A 16,442-nucleotide genomic window follows, 5' to 3' on the forward strand; every position below is an offset into this window, starting at 1 on the left:
TTAGAGATATGGTGGTGGGAGATGCAGTTTAGCTTTTCTGGAGTAGAAAAAAGATAGATTTTGTTCTTAGGGATTGTTTCGGTAGTGAAAAATCTGCAGATTTTTATTTGTAGTTGAAAAATTGTTAGGTATTTCCGGTAATGAATAAATTGTTTGAGAAATGTCAAGTTATTTTTTAGTAGTGAATTTTATTTTGCTGGGTATGTGAGCGAAAAAATTGTTGAATTGGTAAAAAAAAATTTGTTAGTGAAAATCAATTGGTAAAATGTGTTAAGTTTTTAGTATTTTTTGTTAATGGAAATGAGATACTAGTAAAATACGTTAAGTTTTTTGTGATTTTTGTTAGTGATAACGGGACCTTAATAAGACATTAATTGTGAGGTGGGAGAAGAAAAAAAAAGGGAAGGAAGCATAAAAAAAGGTATCGTATTTGGTATAAAATGTTGATATCATCACACATCAGCAGTTTCTGTCAATTTTTATAACGGAGAAGTAACGGAGGGGGCAATATTAGTATTGTCAGCAAAAGCAGGGGAGGTTAGTGATATTTCAGAAACCTCAGGGGAGGTATCTGCCTGTGTCAGAAACCTCAGGGAGGTCAGTGAAATTTGCCCCAATATCTTGGGAAACAATCTACACGATCCAAAACCCCCGTCTCTATCCCCAAAACCCTCACTCTCTCTCTCTCTCTCTCTCTCATCCAATGGGCAGCAACCAGGCCGCGGTCACCTTCCTAACCAACCTCGCCCGCGCCGCCTTCGGCCTCGGCGTCGGCGCCACCGCCCTCAACTCCTCGCTCTACACCGTCGACGGCGGGCAGCGCGCCGTCCTGTTCGACCGCTTCCGCGGCGTCATCGACCAAACCGTCGGGGAGGGCACACATTTCCTCATCCCCTGGCTCCAGCGGCCCTACATCTTCGACATCCGCACCCGCCCCCACACCTTCTCCTCTGTCTCCGGCACCAAAGACCTCCAGATGGTCAACCTCACCCTCCGCCTCCTCTCCCGCCCCGAGGTTAACTCCCTCCCGAGAATCTTCCAAACCCTAGGCCTCGAGTACGACGAGAAAGTCCTCCCTTCGATCGGCAACGAGGTCTTAAAAGCCGTCGTGGCCCAATTCAACGCCGATCAGTTATTAACTGATCGGCCGCTCGTGTCGGCGCTGGTGAGGGAGAGCCTGATGAAACGTGCGAAGGATTTTAATATCGTCTTGGATGACGTGGCGATAACGCATTTGTCGTACGGGGCGGAGTTCTCGAAGGCGGTGGAGCAGAAGCAGGTGGCCCAGCAGGAGGCGGAGAGGTCGAAGTTCGTGGTGGCCAAGGCGGAGCAGGAGAGGAGGGCGGCAATTATAAGGGCGGAGGGGGAGAGCGAGTCGGCGAAGCTTATATCAGAGGCAACCGCAGCGGCGGGGATGGGGTTGATTGAGCTGAGGAGGATCGAGGCATCGAGGGAGATCGCGGCGACACTGGCCAGGACGCCGAATGTCACGTACCTGCCTCAGGAGCAGAAGATTTTGATGGGGCTTAATGCACGCTGAATCGGTAATGTTGTTAATCTTGATGTTCTTGTTGGACTCCTGAATGCTTGAAATTAGGGTTTAATGTCCGGGATCATTAGGTTTCATAATTTGATAGAACAGCTCCATAAGCTCATATGAAATCAATGCTTGACAATATGTCAAGTCACTTCAGCTCGGCTCGTGATTGATTCAACTAAAACATTAAATTTATGCACACTTTCATGTTGAATTTAATCTTGATGTTCTCTTAGTATTATTGTTACTGACACTTGTGAATGCCTGGAATTCTGTTACTATGATAAGACTCATGAACGCTTGGAATTAGGGTTTATTGTCTTTTTAGGTCATGTTCAAGGTTTAACTTCACCTTGCATTAAATTTGAGTGATAGGTTAATTCTATATAAACTACTTTGACAGGCAAACGCAAAATTCAGTACGATTGCCGAGTGTTGCGTGGGTAGGTGTTGAATGAAGGAGAGAAGTGGAAACTTTAGGTAAAAGTAGTCAAGTTTTATTTTCGTTTGGGAAAAAGAATTTGAATAAATCGAATGAGTAGCCGTTGATTTGAGTAAGGGTGCTTTTCCACTATTTTTTATTGTCTTCAGGTCAAGTTGTTTATGCTAAACAATATTTTAGTTAATGTATGTGAGGGGAATGACCTATCTTGAAATCGATGAAAACATGGGGTTTAGTCCATTTAACTTAGTCGAAACACCCCCTAAAGCTCAATTTTATATGGTTTGAGTAAGGGAAGTGAGATTTTGATGGGTTTCTTTGCCAAATTTAAGTTGAGTAAGGATTTGAGTGAGGGCTGGAGATGCTGATTATAGTCGTACCCAAGTTGGTTCATCATTTTTTGGATGTTTGTTGGTTCCATTTTCCTTTCGACATTTTACTTATTGGTGCCTGCCCTCGTTAAATTATCGTACTGTTGATGTGGTTATGACTCTAGTCAGCACGCATCGACCTAATTGAAGCTTACTGTACTGGGTAACTTGTTGCCTTTTATTATTTTAATCGCTATGTCTGATTATTTATGGCTCCAAGCGACTTAGTGTAGATGGCCTTATTTTAGGAGAACTATTCTGTTCAAGTCCTTCAAGAGTGCAAAACTTTTTTGGGTAGCGCTCATTGTTATGATGATTATTGTGTCTCTTTTTTTTTGGATCTGCGTGATTATTGTCTTTGACAAAATGCTCCTAGGATTTGGTGTTAGGATCAGGCTAGCAATAATTTGACTTCAATAATGATTGAATGGGGATTTGTTTGTTTGGATTTTGATCATTTGATTATGGTTAAGGTGATTGAGATGCCATATTTTCACCATCTGTGTGTAGTTGGCTACTTCATCACTGTAAAATGTATATATCATGCTTATCAAAACAAACAAGTAAATCAAGGAGTAAAAGAAAAGTACTCCATCTAATATTAAAAAGACTGCAGAAACAGTGTCGAGGAGGCTGGAGCGTACTCATGACTAATGGAAGCTTAGTTAGTGGTCACTAAATTTGCTTTGTTTTTAAAGACAAGCTTATAAAGTGCCTTTATGCCATATTTTTTAAGGTGCCAAACCATGCCATTTTTAATGGGTCCAACTCCAAAGTCTCCATCTCACATGAGTGGAATCAACTGGGGCTTTTAACGTTGTAGTATAGAAATAAGGTGCATGTTTGTTGCTCTAAGCTCTTAGCAAGAGGAAAATAAGGTGGTTGCTCCAAGCATTTACCACAAGTCGTTTGCATCTTTATGTTGAAGTATAGCTTAGTTTCGTTATACTAGTTTGTTTCATGTTAAAAAAAAAATCTTTGATGTACTTGTTTTTATTTTTATTTTTGAATTGTTTCTCTTTGAGTTCCATTAATATAAACTTGAAATGGATTTACGCTGGTAGCCGGAAAGATTTGGAAGGGGTCTGCGAATTTATGATGATAAAGTTATGTACATAGGGCTCTTTTACTTATGTGGATATCAGGATATGTGCTGGTCTAGGGTAGTTAAGACTGCCATTTTGTCTATGCATTTATCACAGCCTCAGAGACTCTGATTAGAAACTAATGGGAAAGAGAATGTACTTTGGTGATTTGGTGTATTCTTACAGTATTCCTTTTTCTTTTCTTTTTTGTTGCTATAATGGCGATCTTTTATTACTAAGGACGGATACAGTCTTTCTGTTGATACAATCGGTTGATAAATCTTTTGAGACTACCGTTTTCTGAATTATGCTCTATAATTTAATCCGTGATGAAGTCATTAGGCGTAAAGGTTAACTAGGTCTATCAGCTGACTCTGGACAATGAGTGATTCTATAAACAAAGGAGTATAATTGGTATTCTTGTGCTCCATTTCCGACTATTAGGCTATTATATTGTCAGTCCTCTGTCATTTTATTTATTTGCAGTTTCTAGTTTTCCCTGGATTTTTGTGCCTGACATTTTGTTCCTATTTATTAAGCTGAGCTTTCTACTAGTCTTAGAAGGAAAGGCAGAACAATAACGTCTGCAAGTTTTCGCACCCAAAGAGATTGTTTCATCATATAACTTTATTGTTTAGATCTTTGCCTTGGATTTCTCTTGAATGCGCTGCTTATGCCTTAAGCTTATTCATGTGTGTGCTTGAATTCAAACTTTCTTGTATTACGCAAAGAGGTTGTTTCATCATATAACTTTATTTTTTAGATCTTCGCCTTGGATTTCTCTTGAATGCGCTGCTTATGCCTTAAGCTTATTCATGTGTGTGCTTGAATTCAAACTTTCTTGTATTACGCTTGGGGCCTCATTGCTTTGCTTGTATGTATGACCTTATTCAAGACACTTCAAAAATTTCCTCATGTTTTTCATTGCTGGCAGGGCTAGTTGGTGGTTGATCCAGCTTTAGATCGTTGATGATGGTGCCACCTACTAGATGTCCTCTGTTGCACATTTGAGACTTACCTATCTTCGGAGATTTACGAGTTATTAGGATTAAAAGTTCTTTTGGAAACAAAATGCTGCTTTTGGGATGTATATGGCGTACTTTTCTTTTGGATATATTCGTAAAGAAAAAAGAAAAACCCTTAGCTTTTGGACATCTTGGGAATGCATGCCTCTAGCTGCCTCTATGCATCTTTTATCTGAGTTGTTTTTTGGGGTTTTGATTACATTTGATGGGAAGGTTCTGAGTTACTTGGATTGTATGTCTGTGTATGGAAGCTACATTTGAGTGTAGTGAGCTAAGCAAAATGATCCACCTTTTGGCATTGGCCACGGTTTTTCTACTAGGCTTTTATGCCTGGGAGCCAAGTAGTTGTTTGGCCTAGTTAAAAATTCAGTAGACAAATCAGGTTAGTTGTTGGTTATTGGTTTTGGTTATGTTCCCAGATTTCACAGGTTTAGCAAGGTCTGAATCCGTGTGTTAATTGATGAGGAGGAGCTAAACAGAACTGCATTATTCGGCTCTCGTTTATTTGAGGTTTGGCAAGAGGCTTAAACGTTAAAACTTGTGCGGCAGCCCCAGCAAACTTGTTGGGGTTTTGTGCTTTACTAAACTAAATTCATGTGCTATAGCAGTGCCTCGTGCAATACCTTACAGGCAAGAACATGTTTTGAATACATAATCTATTTTCTTCCTTTTGTAAGCCTGGTTATGCGTTTTCATGCGTATGCTTGGCTGGATATCTTCGTATAAAACAAACTTATTTTGGACAGTCGAAAACTTGATCTTTGCCTTCTGATCAAAGGAATGGGCATTTTACAAAAATATTTCAATTTTTCGTTGTCTGCCATTGGATTTCCATTTCCCAGTTTCCTCATTTAATGACGTCTTACCGTACAGAACAAAAAAGGCATGGTAAAGGAACCAAAATTACATGAAATGACAAAAATACACATTTAAGAACCAGAATGCATCCGTGATGCTAACTGAGATGGTATCGGATTTACAGCATAAACCAAACAAAGAAACAAGTTAATAACGATTTACAAGTTCACGGCGATTTACGCCTTGGTCGATTTGTGACTTGAATAGCAGACAAAAAGAGGGCATACTAGAGCCTTCTGTTCCTAGAAAACAAAGCACTAGTCACCCAGTAGCCTCACCCCGTGGTACATTGCACCAGGCCGGAGATCATCCAAGTTATCATAGGTTCTATAGCCATTGAGCTCCCGCAAACCTGTAAAGCCATTACGAGTGAGAAAATCCCGAAATTCGTCTTCAGTATACAAAGTCTTGTCTTCTGTTTGAACTTCCATGCGGTCAGGTTCATCATAGATGCATACTTTTATCGAGATTCCTGCCAAACACCATGACAAAATCTCACAACACGAAAAACCCTACAACTGAAGTTAGAGATATGTACTTAAGCCTAAAAGCTAGCTGTCTTATACCTTCATCAAGGTGAAGAGTGTAATTTCCCAAGGGCATGTTCCTATCAAGACTGCGGATGACATTGTCCTCGTCCTCCAACCAAAATGCCCGCTTAGTTCGTAAGCGGAAAGCAGACTTGATTGCCTCCTTGATTGCATCTGCAGTGCCATCTATTCCAATCCTTCTAGTGTGTTCACCCCACTTGACTATTATGACCCTCCCACCATAACCAGAGTGGCTCTCACCACCTACCATGAGCAAAAAATAAGAATTCAAATGAAGAAATGAACCTCATGCTTCAAACTATAGGATTGAGAAACCAGGTCAGGAAGAAAAATGTAATGATCACCAAAATCCGTTTTCCAAGCTGTATGACGATACTTCTCCCGTCTCCACTTATTTAAGGTAATGAAGAATCAGTTAAGGTTATTTCCCCTTGTATGTGAGAAAGAATAAGTTTCTGAAACATACTTGGCCAGAAAATTTCAGGTTTAAGATTGAACAGGACCACAATAGAGTTGAATGGCACCATTTCTACTTGTCAAAAAGGGAAAAACAGAATTAGATAGACACCATTTCCAGGGGTTTCTCTCCAGTTCCAAGGTGGTACCCCACTGGCTGCTACTGCATCAGCTGCGGTAATGGCAAGAGGGTCACCATCATGATCCAAAGCTCTTTCGAGGTTGACTGTTGACCGACCACCAGCTGCAGGGCAAAAGCTTGTTTAGAAACTCAAGCCGGAACGTAATAGATAAAAATGCAAGCACACCGTAGAACTTCGAACTTGTTAAGGCAATGGTGTAGCATATATACTAGATACCGAAAAAAGGGGTCAAGTTAAAACATAAATCTATACGCACAGGTACTAAGATTATTTACCTAAACTACAAGATTGAATACTACGATGAAACAATCATATCAAACTTGTAATGCACCTGTGGGGAATGTAAGTGAACTTTTAAAAGGGTGTGTGTGTGTGTGCCGCTCAAACTATTGGGTATGTATGCACCTAACTAGGTTATATTTTATCCTTGCACCTGGTGCACAAGGCCATGGAGAAACATGACTTCTAAAAGAGGTAAAAGATACATAGTAAGATCAAATCATGAGAGTTGGAGACAAAGGGGCACCCCAGGGGTTTCGGTAAGTAGAGACCATATGTCTGGGTTTCAGTCCCCACAAACCTTTCTCCGTCCCCCTTTGGTAAGTTTCTGATGCTCTTGCCTAGAACCATTTTCAGATAATCCATGGGACTTGCATTCTTAACTCAAAAGATTACGGTGAAATGTATGACATGCCAAATTGAAGCAAACTACCTTCCACTGGTCCAAATGGGATATCACTGTCCTCAAAACCTGAGACAGAATAATAACTTCTCGTTATAACCAAACACAACATATGATGGATAAGAAGGGATTACAAGCAGATTACATGCCTAGTAAGTACCGAGGAAACCTCCATTTAGTTAGGACGACATCATTACAGGAAGTGACTATATGTTCTTTAGGGCTTCGTTAGTTCTAGTACTCCTAGAGGGAAAAGGAAAGGAGAATAAAATGGAGAGAAGCTAAATTCTAAGCTTTCAATTTCATTTTCGTTTCCTTTTCTTTTCATACCACAAATGGGTAGATCCAAATATACCCAGAGAAAGTGAATTGTCCAAAAAAGACTACCAAACCCTCCCCAATTTTCAGTGTCATAACATCAGAATTCACACTTAATCAAAGCCGGTTACATCAGAAACATGACATCTAACAACTTCATCCACCTAAAAATACGCATAACGATATTTTAAGCTGGTTTATCACTTCTAGAAGCAAAAATTTACCCTTCACTTAAGGAAAAAGCCATTTCAGTTACTCCAGAAAAACTAATCAACAAGTATACCGCACTTTATCTGTTGGGCACTACGGTTAGTGAAGCCTGATTCGATTTGGGAAACCACATAAAAATCTATGTCTTGTGTTCTCTGTTTCGGTTCTTGATTATTCGCATTGTGTGATTCTTGGTTTTTTCGATTTCTCAACATTATTCTCTAACCCAACATTCCATTTCCCAATTTTCAGTCCCAAACATCAAATCCCAAATCAACCCACAAACGAAAACATGCTAATGGCAATAGTCTAGTTGTTTCCGCTAAAATGGTATTTTAGTTGATGTATGCGAAGAGAGTAATGACCTGCCTAATGAAAACATGGGATTTAGTCCATGTAATCTATTTAGTTTAGCAGAAATGCACCCTCACTCTCAAACATCATTATACCTACTTAATCAAAAACCCAAACAAAACCACAAACAGAAAGAAGGAAAAAAACATGCAAAACAATTACTACCTTTATCCGAGAACTGAATATACATATCCACCTTGGATGAACTAGTCGGACTCTTATACCCACCACCACCATTCTTCGCCCTATCCCTAAGCAACTCCTCAAGCTCCTTATAATACGACATCTTGGCCGACGCCGCCCCGCTGGAAGAACTCCTATCCTGATGCTTGCTCGCCTTCTTGAACTCCTTGAGCAGATTCCTCCACTTGTCCGTGCACATGCTCGCCGTCCGGTCAAACCCTTTATCCCTCATCTTGGCCGAGATCCCTTCCCACAGGTGCCGGTTCGACTTCGAGGTGTTGAACTGCCCGTCCACTTCTCGCCGGAAGCTGATCAGGAACCGGGTTTCCTCCTGGACCCAGGTCTCGGCCCGTTTCTTGGGGGCTTTGACCTCGCTCTGGTCTTCGCCGCCGCTGCTTTCGTTGAGGATTATCTGTTGGTGGGGGTGCAGGTGGTGGTGGTGGTGGTGAGGTGGGAGGTCGCCGTTGGAGGAGACTTCGATGACCATGTCTCTCTCTCCTTTGTAGAAATCGATTGGGCGAGGCTTTTCGGAGAGGTACATGGTGTCATGAAAGAGAAACCCTAATTGGAGTTAATTGGGATTGGTTGTTGAGAGTTTGAGCTGGGAATTGAGAGTGGGATTAGAGAAGAGGATGAGAGGAATGTGTACAGATTATAGATACGGAGAGAGAGAGAGAGAGAGAGAGAGTCTGGAAGAAGAAGAAGAATCTGGGGAGAGTAGTGGTATACTCAAAATGAGCCGAGTCGAGAGGACTTTTGAACTTGGCTGGTTTGAGCTCGGCTCAATTCGACTCGACCTGGAATCAGATTATTGATTTTGGGCTCCTATCACTTTTGGATCGAGGTGCTCATGCGTGGTTCATTCATTAGACGAGTCGACTTATAACTAACTCTGGCTCAACTCGTTTTATTAACCGAGCTTAAAACTCAAGCTCGACTCTTTGATTAATAAATCATGTCTCGAGCTACTTCCGAACAGTTCGGTTCATTTGTAGCGCTAAAGCTGAGACCCACATTAAAATTGTTTGATGGCCAATCCCCTGCCCGTATGCTTATTGTTTTTCTTATTTGCTGTATTCAAACTTCTTGTATTTGTTATACTCCTACTTATTATGGAGATTGATATTGGCACTCTAAAAATTGATGGAGGCACTTTAAAATTAGTGTCATACCAAAGTCACCTTATTTTTAGAGTGCTTCCGTCAATTTTTAGAATGTCGTGTCATTTTCCTTTAGGAATATGTGCAGATTATGAGATTAGAGAGAGAGATTGATTGAATGAACTGGGTATATAGAAAGAAGCTGGGGAGAGCAGTTGTATTTTGGGCTGCAAGCTTGATCTGGAGTTTCACATTTAGTAAACAACCCAGCTCGATTTTGTAACTCGACTGTTTGTAATTTGGACATCTCAATAATAAAACGAGCCGAGCTTAAGCCGGACTAGTTTTGAACAAATGGAGGACGAATACCTCAGCTCGGCTCGTTTTCTGCCTTAGCCATGTGCGGTATGATTAGGAGTATTTGTTAGAACTTATTGAGTGGATAAGTGACTGATTTTGCTATGATCCGAATCACAAACGTGTAACGGCTCATTTGATTTAGTTATGCCAAAAAAAAAAAATTTGCTATCCTGAATTTTACTCCAAGAATCGGAGACCCATTTTGCAATTTCTCAACATTAAACAAATCTTCATGATGTTAGCTTACAAGTTCTCATCCATATTCAAGAGAGGGAACCAAATCTCGCATATTTAAGGCAAGTAGTCCCTTTGCTATTGTCAAGATTTGACAGAAATAAGAAAGGGTAAACTATAGTTAACCCCCTCTAACTAAGCCTCGTGTGCACTTTGCCCCCTCTAACTTTTTTTTTTAGCACTCAACCCCCTCAAACTAACTGAAATTCAAACGGTCATAACTTCTTTGTCCGAAATCGAAAACATGCAAATTATATATCGATTTTGAGGTCTTGAAGTCAGCTTTATAATGACACTAAAATCACATCACGATTCAAAGCACACAGAAAGTTATGATCAATATGGTCTTTCTATCTACCAGCCCGTACTCTTTTGATCATAACTTTTTGTGTGCTTTGAATCGTGATGTGATTTTGGTGTCATTAGAAAGCTGACTTCAAGACCTCGAAATCGATATATAATTTGCATGTTTACGATTTTGGACGAAGAAGTTATAACCATTTGAAATTATGACCGTTTGAATTCCAGTTAGTTAGAGGGAATTGAATGCCAAAAAAAAAAGTTAGAGGAAGCAAAGTGCACGCGAGGCTTAGTTAAAGGGGGTTAACTATAGTTTACCCAATAAGAAAAGGTGTGACTCCATTGATTGATTTAGCAGAAATGACCCAAGGTGTGACTCCATTGATATGGTAAACCACTTGCCAAAATTCGATCCGAATGGACAGATGATCAGCAAGAAACTAGCGAATCCTTTATCCTACTGTTAGCTTTGGTTTAAATGAAGATAAATGCCAGATCAAGAGAAACTGAAGATAAACAGAACAGTGAAAGAATTATAAGTTCGGACTGCGAAAAAATTGTAAACAACCTAGGGGGTATCGTCATGCACCATGCACAAATTGAAGTCATTGCGCGCAGCTAGTAGCAAATATAAACAGGCTCAAATACAATCGATCGGTAGCTGAGTAATACCTGACACTACTTTTGATAGACATCACGGCGCACCATGTAAGCGATGTGCGGAGAACAAAAAATTAGTCGCTAACCAGAGTTTGCAACGCACATAGTATCCTAAACCTTACCATCATTGCAGAATTTACAACAAGAATTGCCATTCATTGTCCTTCCAATCTCCTGAAAACACTTCCTGCTGTATATCGCGGCGCAGCATCTTCATCTGCCACAAATAACCTGCAACCTATGTCACTGGCAGCAGGTTATATTCCACCAAGCAATAACCCACCAACACAAAAACTACTTCACTTTCACAAGCATTAGTTCTGCCTTCATTAGCCCCCAGGGTTTTTAGTAGGATGCAAACCCAGCCTTCATTTGCCACTGTACCAAAAGATAGCCCTTAGTCCAGAACGGTGTCAACTGTACAAGTCCCCAGCCTCTCTTTGTTCCCATCTTCTCTAAGTTTTGTGCGATCATGCATATTTTCCAATATGAATATTTGAAATTTTTGGTTTCTTTACCAATCCCACAATTATAAACACTGTAGACCCCGAAGCTAATTCCACCAAATGCATCAGAGTAGGACACCCTAGAAGCTCAAGCGGATAGTAAAGCTGTTCTATTTGCTCTTTTCTCCATTTCCATGAGCATTTAAGATATTGCAGGACTCCACTGTTTCAATGAAGCAGTTCCAGGCTTCTAATTTTTGCAGGTCCACGACCCTCATACCCCATAGCCAATATGACTATCAGTTTCTTCTAGCCATAAAAGCAAAAGTGGTACCTTGCCTGCTGATGGAAAATAGTGCACGTGGAGGAATTAACGTCCATTTCCTCCTGACTGTTCAGAAGTTGCTTCCAACAATCCAAACAAAGCAAATCTAGGCAAAACGTCTCTTCATAATCAGTGTCATTAATGCAGCACCCACAATGAATACAGCGAGCGATGCAAATTGTGCAAGCCCTACACAACTGAGTGGATTGGTTTTTCCCTTGGCATTTCTCTGCAGGGCAATCATAGACTTGCTTCAGTTTCCGGCACCTTGGGCATGCCTCAATGTCAATAGCACGGTCATCATCACATGAGAGATACAACTTCCCACCACCGTAGAACCGTGGTTTGTGGGTACTGAGCTGCTTACGGTTATCTGCCCCAAGTAAAAATTTCAGTTCTTCAAACTGCTTGTTTGTTATACCATAGAGCCCTCCGATCCTTAGGTTGTTTATCCGAAGCTTTCCTGCTGCCTTCAAATACTTCAAGTTACACAAGATACCTTCAATACTGAGTCTCAGACATCCTGGTACGCTTAGCTGCATGGAACAAGAGCACATTTAGAAGTACGCTTTAGGAAGGAAATTTATATGGAAATGAATAACCCTAGCCATAAGATTTCAAGTATGTCACCAGTCAACAGCAACTATAAATTTAGAACCTAAAATATTCCTACAGAAGTAGCATCAAGTCTCCATTGTATTAGGATCAAGCTGCCATGCTAATGTGAAATGAGGAATAACACCATAATTACCTTGATGACATGTTTGATGTTGGGAAAACACAGACACACCAAAACAAATCAAATTCACAACTCTAATAAAAACAAAGTTAATTTGTTGAATACTAACCTTTTTAAGTCCTGGATTTCTTTCAATCACATGTGTCAATCCGCTATCCGTGATCCTTAGGCACTGCACTAGACTCAAGCATTGAAGAGTGCCTTGAGCCCTGCTAGTTAACCGCAATAGAGCATCATCAGTGATCCCATGACTTAGCGGCTGATCTATGTGAATGTTCCTCCAAATGAGAGAATCATTTTGAACTGCATCACGCAAAGATTTACAAACCCTTTCAACAGAAAGAAGGTCCCTCACTCCCAGATACCCAAGAGTGAAAAGCAAAGCATCATGGGGAGCACCTCCATCACTCTCCCACTGGGTTTCAGAGCACCCTTGAAATTCATTAGCAGGATCGCTCGAGACCCAATATTTATCATAGCTGAAATGCATAAACTCCTCTATATTACCATCAAATAGTCCACCCCCTATGTATTTATCATGCCCCACTGAATCGTCTTGAATCTTTGAATTATCGACCTTTTGACGTAACTTCACCACACCATTACAAACCAAATTCAGTCCTGCAGGCAACCGATCCTCCACTCTCTCCGCTTCAACCGGATCAGTAAAAAACCCGAGGGACCTCAACTCCAAGTCCAAATCGTTCTCAATATCCTCAATCCAACCCTTAATTGCAGTAAACGTAGAACTTAAATCCATACCAAAAGGATCAGGCGGCAACAAATCAACAATATTATCAGAGGCCTTCTCAGTTTTCTCCCTTGAGCAATTCTGGGAATTTTCCAATTCCAAATAGAAATCCCTGAAATTGGCAACTCCAGCCGAATTCTTTTCCGGGCATCCCTCCATTCGATACCCATTACCACTATTGATCCCTGAAAACAAACTATTTTCCTTTGAATGTGTTGGAAAGTGCCAAAGATTCAATGCCATTGTTTCTCCACCCACCTAACAGGAAGCATCAACAGATACTCTAATCAATAGGTGCACCAATAATCCCACAGCGGTAATTGCATCTATGTAACATCCAAAGTCCTAACCGAACATACAGGAGGAGAACCCTCGATTCTGGACAGAAAACCAAACCCAAGAACCAACAAAACTAACTGTATGGTCGTCTATTTCAACATCAATTCTGCACAACCCTTTCCAAAAAAAAAAATTTGAGTTTGGTCATAATTGTCAAATTACTTTTGCAAATCACTTATTAAAATCTATTTTTAAAGCCAAAATACTTACGTTTTTTCAATTTTATTCGTCAAAAACTAAATTTCGCAGAAATGGTTTGAAACTTCTCAATGTAATTGGAAAAAACTGCCAAACAGGAAAGAAACAAACAAAAAAAGCTAGGTTTCAGACGACATCGTGAAAATCAAAAAGCTTTCCATATGCCAATATAATCAGATGATACACATACTCATTAAATTCTACACATACGTACGCATCAATTAAATAAAAAAGAAGGCTAACGAATAACACGCAAGAAACAAGGTGAATTTAGTACCAAAAAAGAAACAGAAAATAGGTGAATTGAAGGGAGAACATACCTGTGATTTGCCAAAGATCAAGATTTGAATCAATTATTAAAAGGGGCGTGGAGAGAGAAACCCTTGGTGGAAGGGGTACAAATACGCCAAGAAAAAGTAGGTGATCAAGGAGAGAGAATGCTACATATTATAGAGACCCAGAAGCAATACAAGATTTAAATCGGATAGAAATCCTAGAGACGACGACGAATATAATCCGAACAAAAACTTGGTCGGTGGTGGAAATCTATACAGAAGAAGAATACAAAGATAGAATGATAGATAACAAAGTGTGATTATACCAGAGGGAGGCGACAAAACCAGAGGGATGTCAAAAGCAGAATCGCAAATTGAGAGAGAGAGAGAGAGAGAGAGAGAGACGCGTGTGGGGAGGAAGGGAAGGGAAGGGAAGGGAAGGGAAAGGCTATGGGCCGATGGCGCGAGGAGGCCCGATTTGTTTCCCCGCCGAGACCGAAAACGAAGACGTGTCCTTGTGGGGAAAACCGGCCAGGCTGACACAAACACGACACGTTTAAATGTAGTACGGCACAAGTACGTGCACAATTTTAGACAAGCACAGCATGGAAGTACAGAAGTGGGCTTAGCACGGCACAACACGAGAGGGTTCTAAACGGGCATAATACGGACATGGCACACCAAATACTAATTTTAATTCTAAAAAAGATATTAATTTCATATTTTATACCGTAACATAACATTTTATACCTTTTGTGTTGATAAATATTTTACGCTTTCTCGGAGTTTTTTTCCTTTTCGACGAAACTCAGATGGAAATGTGTCGACATAGGCACGGCACGATTAAAAAATGGTATGGCACGATAAAATAAACGAGTTACCATGACACGGAGCTAAACGGATCGGCATGATCCGTTTGACACCTGAAGGGTTAGAATACGTGTTTTGGTAAGGACCAAGGGTTAGGATACATTTTGGTAGTACCAACTACCAAGGGCACTTTAGAACACATTTTGGTGCCACGGTGGTGTACTTACATATAACTACTTTTTTGAACTTGTTACTAACCAATTAATTAATGGCGTCCAAATTTGGTTTGGTAAAGATTCTGAGCTCAAAAATCTTGAGAAAACAAGGGTAACAAATGTCCGAATCGACTTGCACACATGTTAACTAATCTTGAGGGGCAAAGATCGAATAAACTTTTAATGAACTCAAAGATTTTTTTAACTGCAGTAAGAGTCAAACTTGAAAACTTAAAAGGATAAACCATTTTAACATGCTAACAAGCCCTGACTCGACCAGTCACCAACCCATGCATATATGGATTCATGCTTTGGTTTTGGTTTTGGTTTTCCTCCTTCATTGTCTAGTTCATGCCTTGGTTTGAGGGAGTCACCTATTATGGAGAGTTTGTTTTAATAATCTTTTATATCCATAAAAGATATGGATTGTGTCCCAATTATTGCGAAAATTTCCTTCTATCATTGATGTGCAATTTTCTTTCCAATTCTTCTTTTACTACTAAATTTGTCACTTCAAAATTTTGTTTCCAAAATTAAAACTTAGTTATCAAATCTCCAACCGAATTAGCACATCTAGCACGGTGTGGAAGCATGCCAAATCGCCCCAAAAATATTAAGATGGAATCTAATCACGCAAGAGTCAAATGTAATAATCTACATAATTGCTTTGATATGACGTAAAATCGCGATCATAACAATTGACGCCCTGTCCCAAACATTTTTCCCCCCAACTCCTCTCTTGAACATATATATACAATTTAAAAGAAAATTACCATCTATTTTCTGCCGTCAATGATAGCATCTTAATGTCCCCCTAATCGTTCATTAACTCGTAATTAAAAGATCATCATGTAAAAATTAAAATTTGGAATAAATTAAAAATCTATCACGGTTCACAAATGATGCATGTGATTGTTTTCAAGCTATGTATGCAAATATAATGTTCTTTATCACCAATAATATAGCAAAATCCCTCTTTGTGCCCCCTTGGTAGCGAGAGATTATTCAGTGTCATTGGGGCACCATGTGGCGGTGCCTGAAGCCTCTTTCAATCACACATTGTTGTGGGGTTCTCATACTTAATCTCGGACCCTCCAAAAAAGTGTGGTTGAGGATAGGCTTGAGACACCACGTGGCGGTATCCCATGGGCAATTGAATAATTTTTCCTTTGGTAGCTCAATCTTTAAGCATGGGAAAGTTCCACATATCTTTCATTTTTTAATAAGTGAGTTCCAATTATCATATCGTTGGGATAGGTATTTTTTGCAACCATTTGAAAAAGTTGCTCCAAAAGTGAGCATTTCTTTAATCGGAAAATTAGTGAGCCAATAATAAGTCTTTGATATGGACATGTTTATCCACCACTACTATACCGTCTTAAACAATTTCAACATCATAGAAAATTCTTTCCACATGATACAACTCTAAGGTTGATCGATGGTCAAAGTTTGCGAATTAGAAGTTTGCTCTTTTT

At 40.0% G+C, this 16,442-nt stretch overlaps 3 protein-coding genes across 5 annotated transcripts; 1 reads left to right on the forward strand and 2 right to left on the reverse strand.

Moving 5' to 3' along the window:
• Positions 1–615: 615 nt before the first annotated feature.
• Positions 616–4,552, forward strand: LOC131336131 (prohibitin-3, mitochondrial-like). The gene is made up of 2 exons (XM_058371835.1): positions 616–1,544; positions 4,370–4,552. Exon 1 carries the CDS (start codon positions 704–706, stop codon positions 1,538–1,540), a length of 837 nt encoding a protein of 278 aa, XP_058227818.1. The 5' UTR covers positions 616–703; the 3' UTR covers positions 1,541–1,544; positions 4,370–4,552.
• Positions 4,553–5,363: 811 nt separating this feature from the next.
• Positions 5,364–8,941, reverse strand: LOC131336130 (trihelix transcription factor GT-4-like). 2 transcript variants are annotated; one of them, XM_058371833.1, is made up of 5 exons: positions 8,198–8,941; positions 7,181–7,219; positions 6,438–6,569; positions 5,885–6,112; positions 5,364–5,790 (listed from the first exon to the last, which is right to left on the reverse strand). In XM_058371833.1, exons 1-5 carry the CDS (start codon positions 8,754–8,756, stop codon positions 5,576–5,578), a joined length of 1,173 nt encoding a protein of 390 aa, XP_058227816.1. In that variant the 5' UTR covers positions 8,757–8,941; the 3' UTR covers positions 5,364–5,575. The 2 variants fall into 2 exon arrangements, with proteins under 2 accessions (XP_058227816.1, XP_058227817.1); XM_058371834.1 differs by lacking the exon at positions 6,438–6,569.
• A 1,775-nt stretch (positions 8,942–10,716) lies between these two features.
• On the reverse strand, positions 10,717–14,456 carry LOC131336132 (F-box protein SKIP14-like). Of its 2 annotated transcripts, none has more exons than XM_058371836.1 (3): positions 13,988–14,456; positions 12,489–13,388; positions 10,717–12,176 (listed from the first exon to the last, which is right to left on the reverse strand). In XM_058371836.1, the coding sequence occupies exons 2-3, from the start codon at positions 13,371–13,373 to the stop codon at positions 11,625–11,627; spliced, it is 1,437 nt and encodes a 478-aa protein (XP_058227819.1). In that variant the 5' UTR covers positions 13,374–13,388; positions 13,988–14,456; the 3' UTR covers positions 10,717–11,624. The 2 variants fall into 2 exon arrangements, with proteins under 2 accessions (XP_058227819.1, XP_058227821.1); XM_058371838.1 differs by having other exon boundaries at positions 12,489–13,585; positions 13,988–14,455.
• Between the last annotated feature and the right edge of the window lie 1,986 nt (positions 14,457–16,442).

Source organism: Rhododendron vialii, chromosome 8a (genome assembly GCF_030253575.1).
Source record: "Rhododendron vialii isolate Sample 1 chromosome 8a, ASM3025357v1".
In the NCBI taxonomy this organism is placed as follows: domain Eukaryota; kingdom Viridiplantae; phylum Streptophyta; class Magnoliopsida; order Ericales; family Ericaceae; genus Rhododendron; species Rhododendron vialii.

What these genes read in the sequence shown, in the direction of transcription:
- LOC131336132 (XM_058371836.1), bottom strand. Translation starts at nt 13,373, where the DNA reads ATGGCATTGAATCTTTGGCACTTTCCAACACATTCAAAGGAAAATAGT. An exon ending in GAAATCCAGGACTTAAAAAG is followed by an intron (nt 12,177 to 12,488) that starts GTTAGTATTCAA and finishes TGTTCCATGCAG; the next exon opens with CTAAGCGTACCAGGATGTCT.
- LOC131336130 (XM_058371833.1), bottom strand. Translation starts at nt 8,756, where the DNA reads ATGTACCTCTCCGAAAAGCCTCGCCCAATCGATTTCTACAAAGGAGAG. An exon ending in TATTCAGTTCTCGGATAAAG is followed by an intron (nt 7,220 to 8,197) that starts GTAGTAATTGTT and finishes ATTCTGTCTCAG; the next exon opens with GTTTTGAGGACAGTGATATC. An exon ending in CACTCTTCACCTTGATGAAG is followed by an intron (nt 5,791 to 5,884) that starts GTATAAGACAGC and finishes GGTGTTTGGCAG; the next exon opens with GAATCTCGATAAAAGTATGC.
- LOC131336131 (XM_058371835.1), top strand. Translation starts at nt 704, where the DNA reads ATGGGCAGCAACCAGGCCGCGGTCACCTTCCTAACCAACCTCGCCCGC.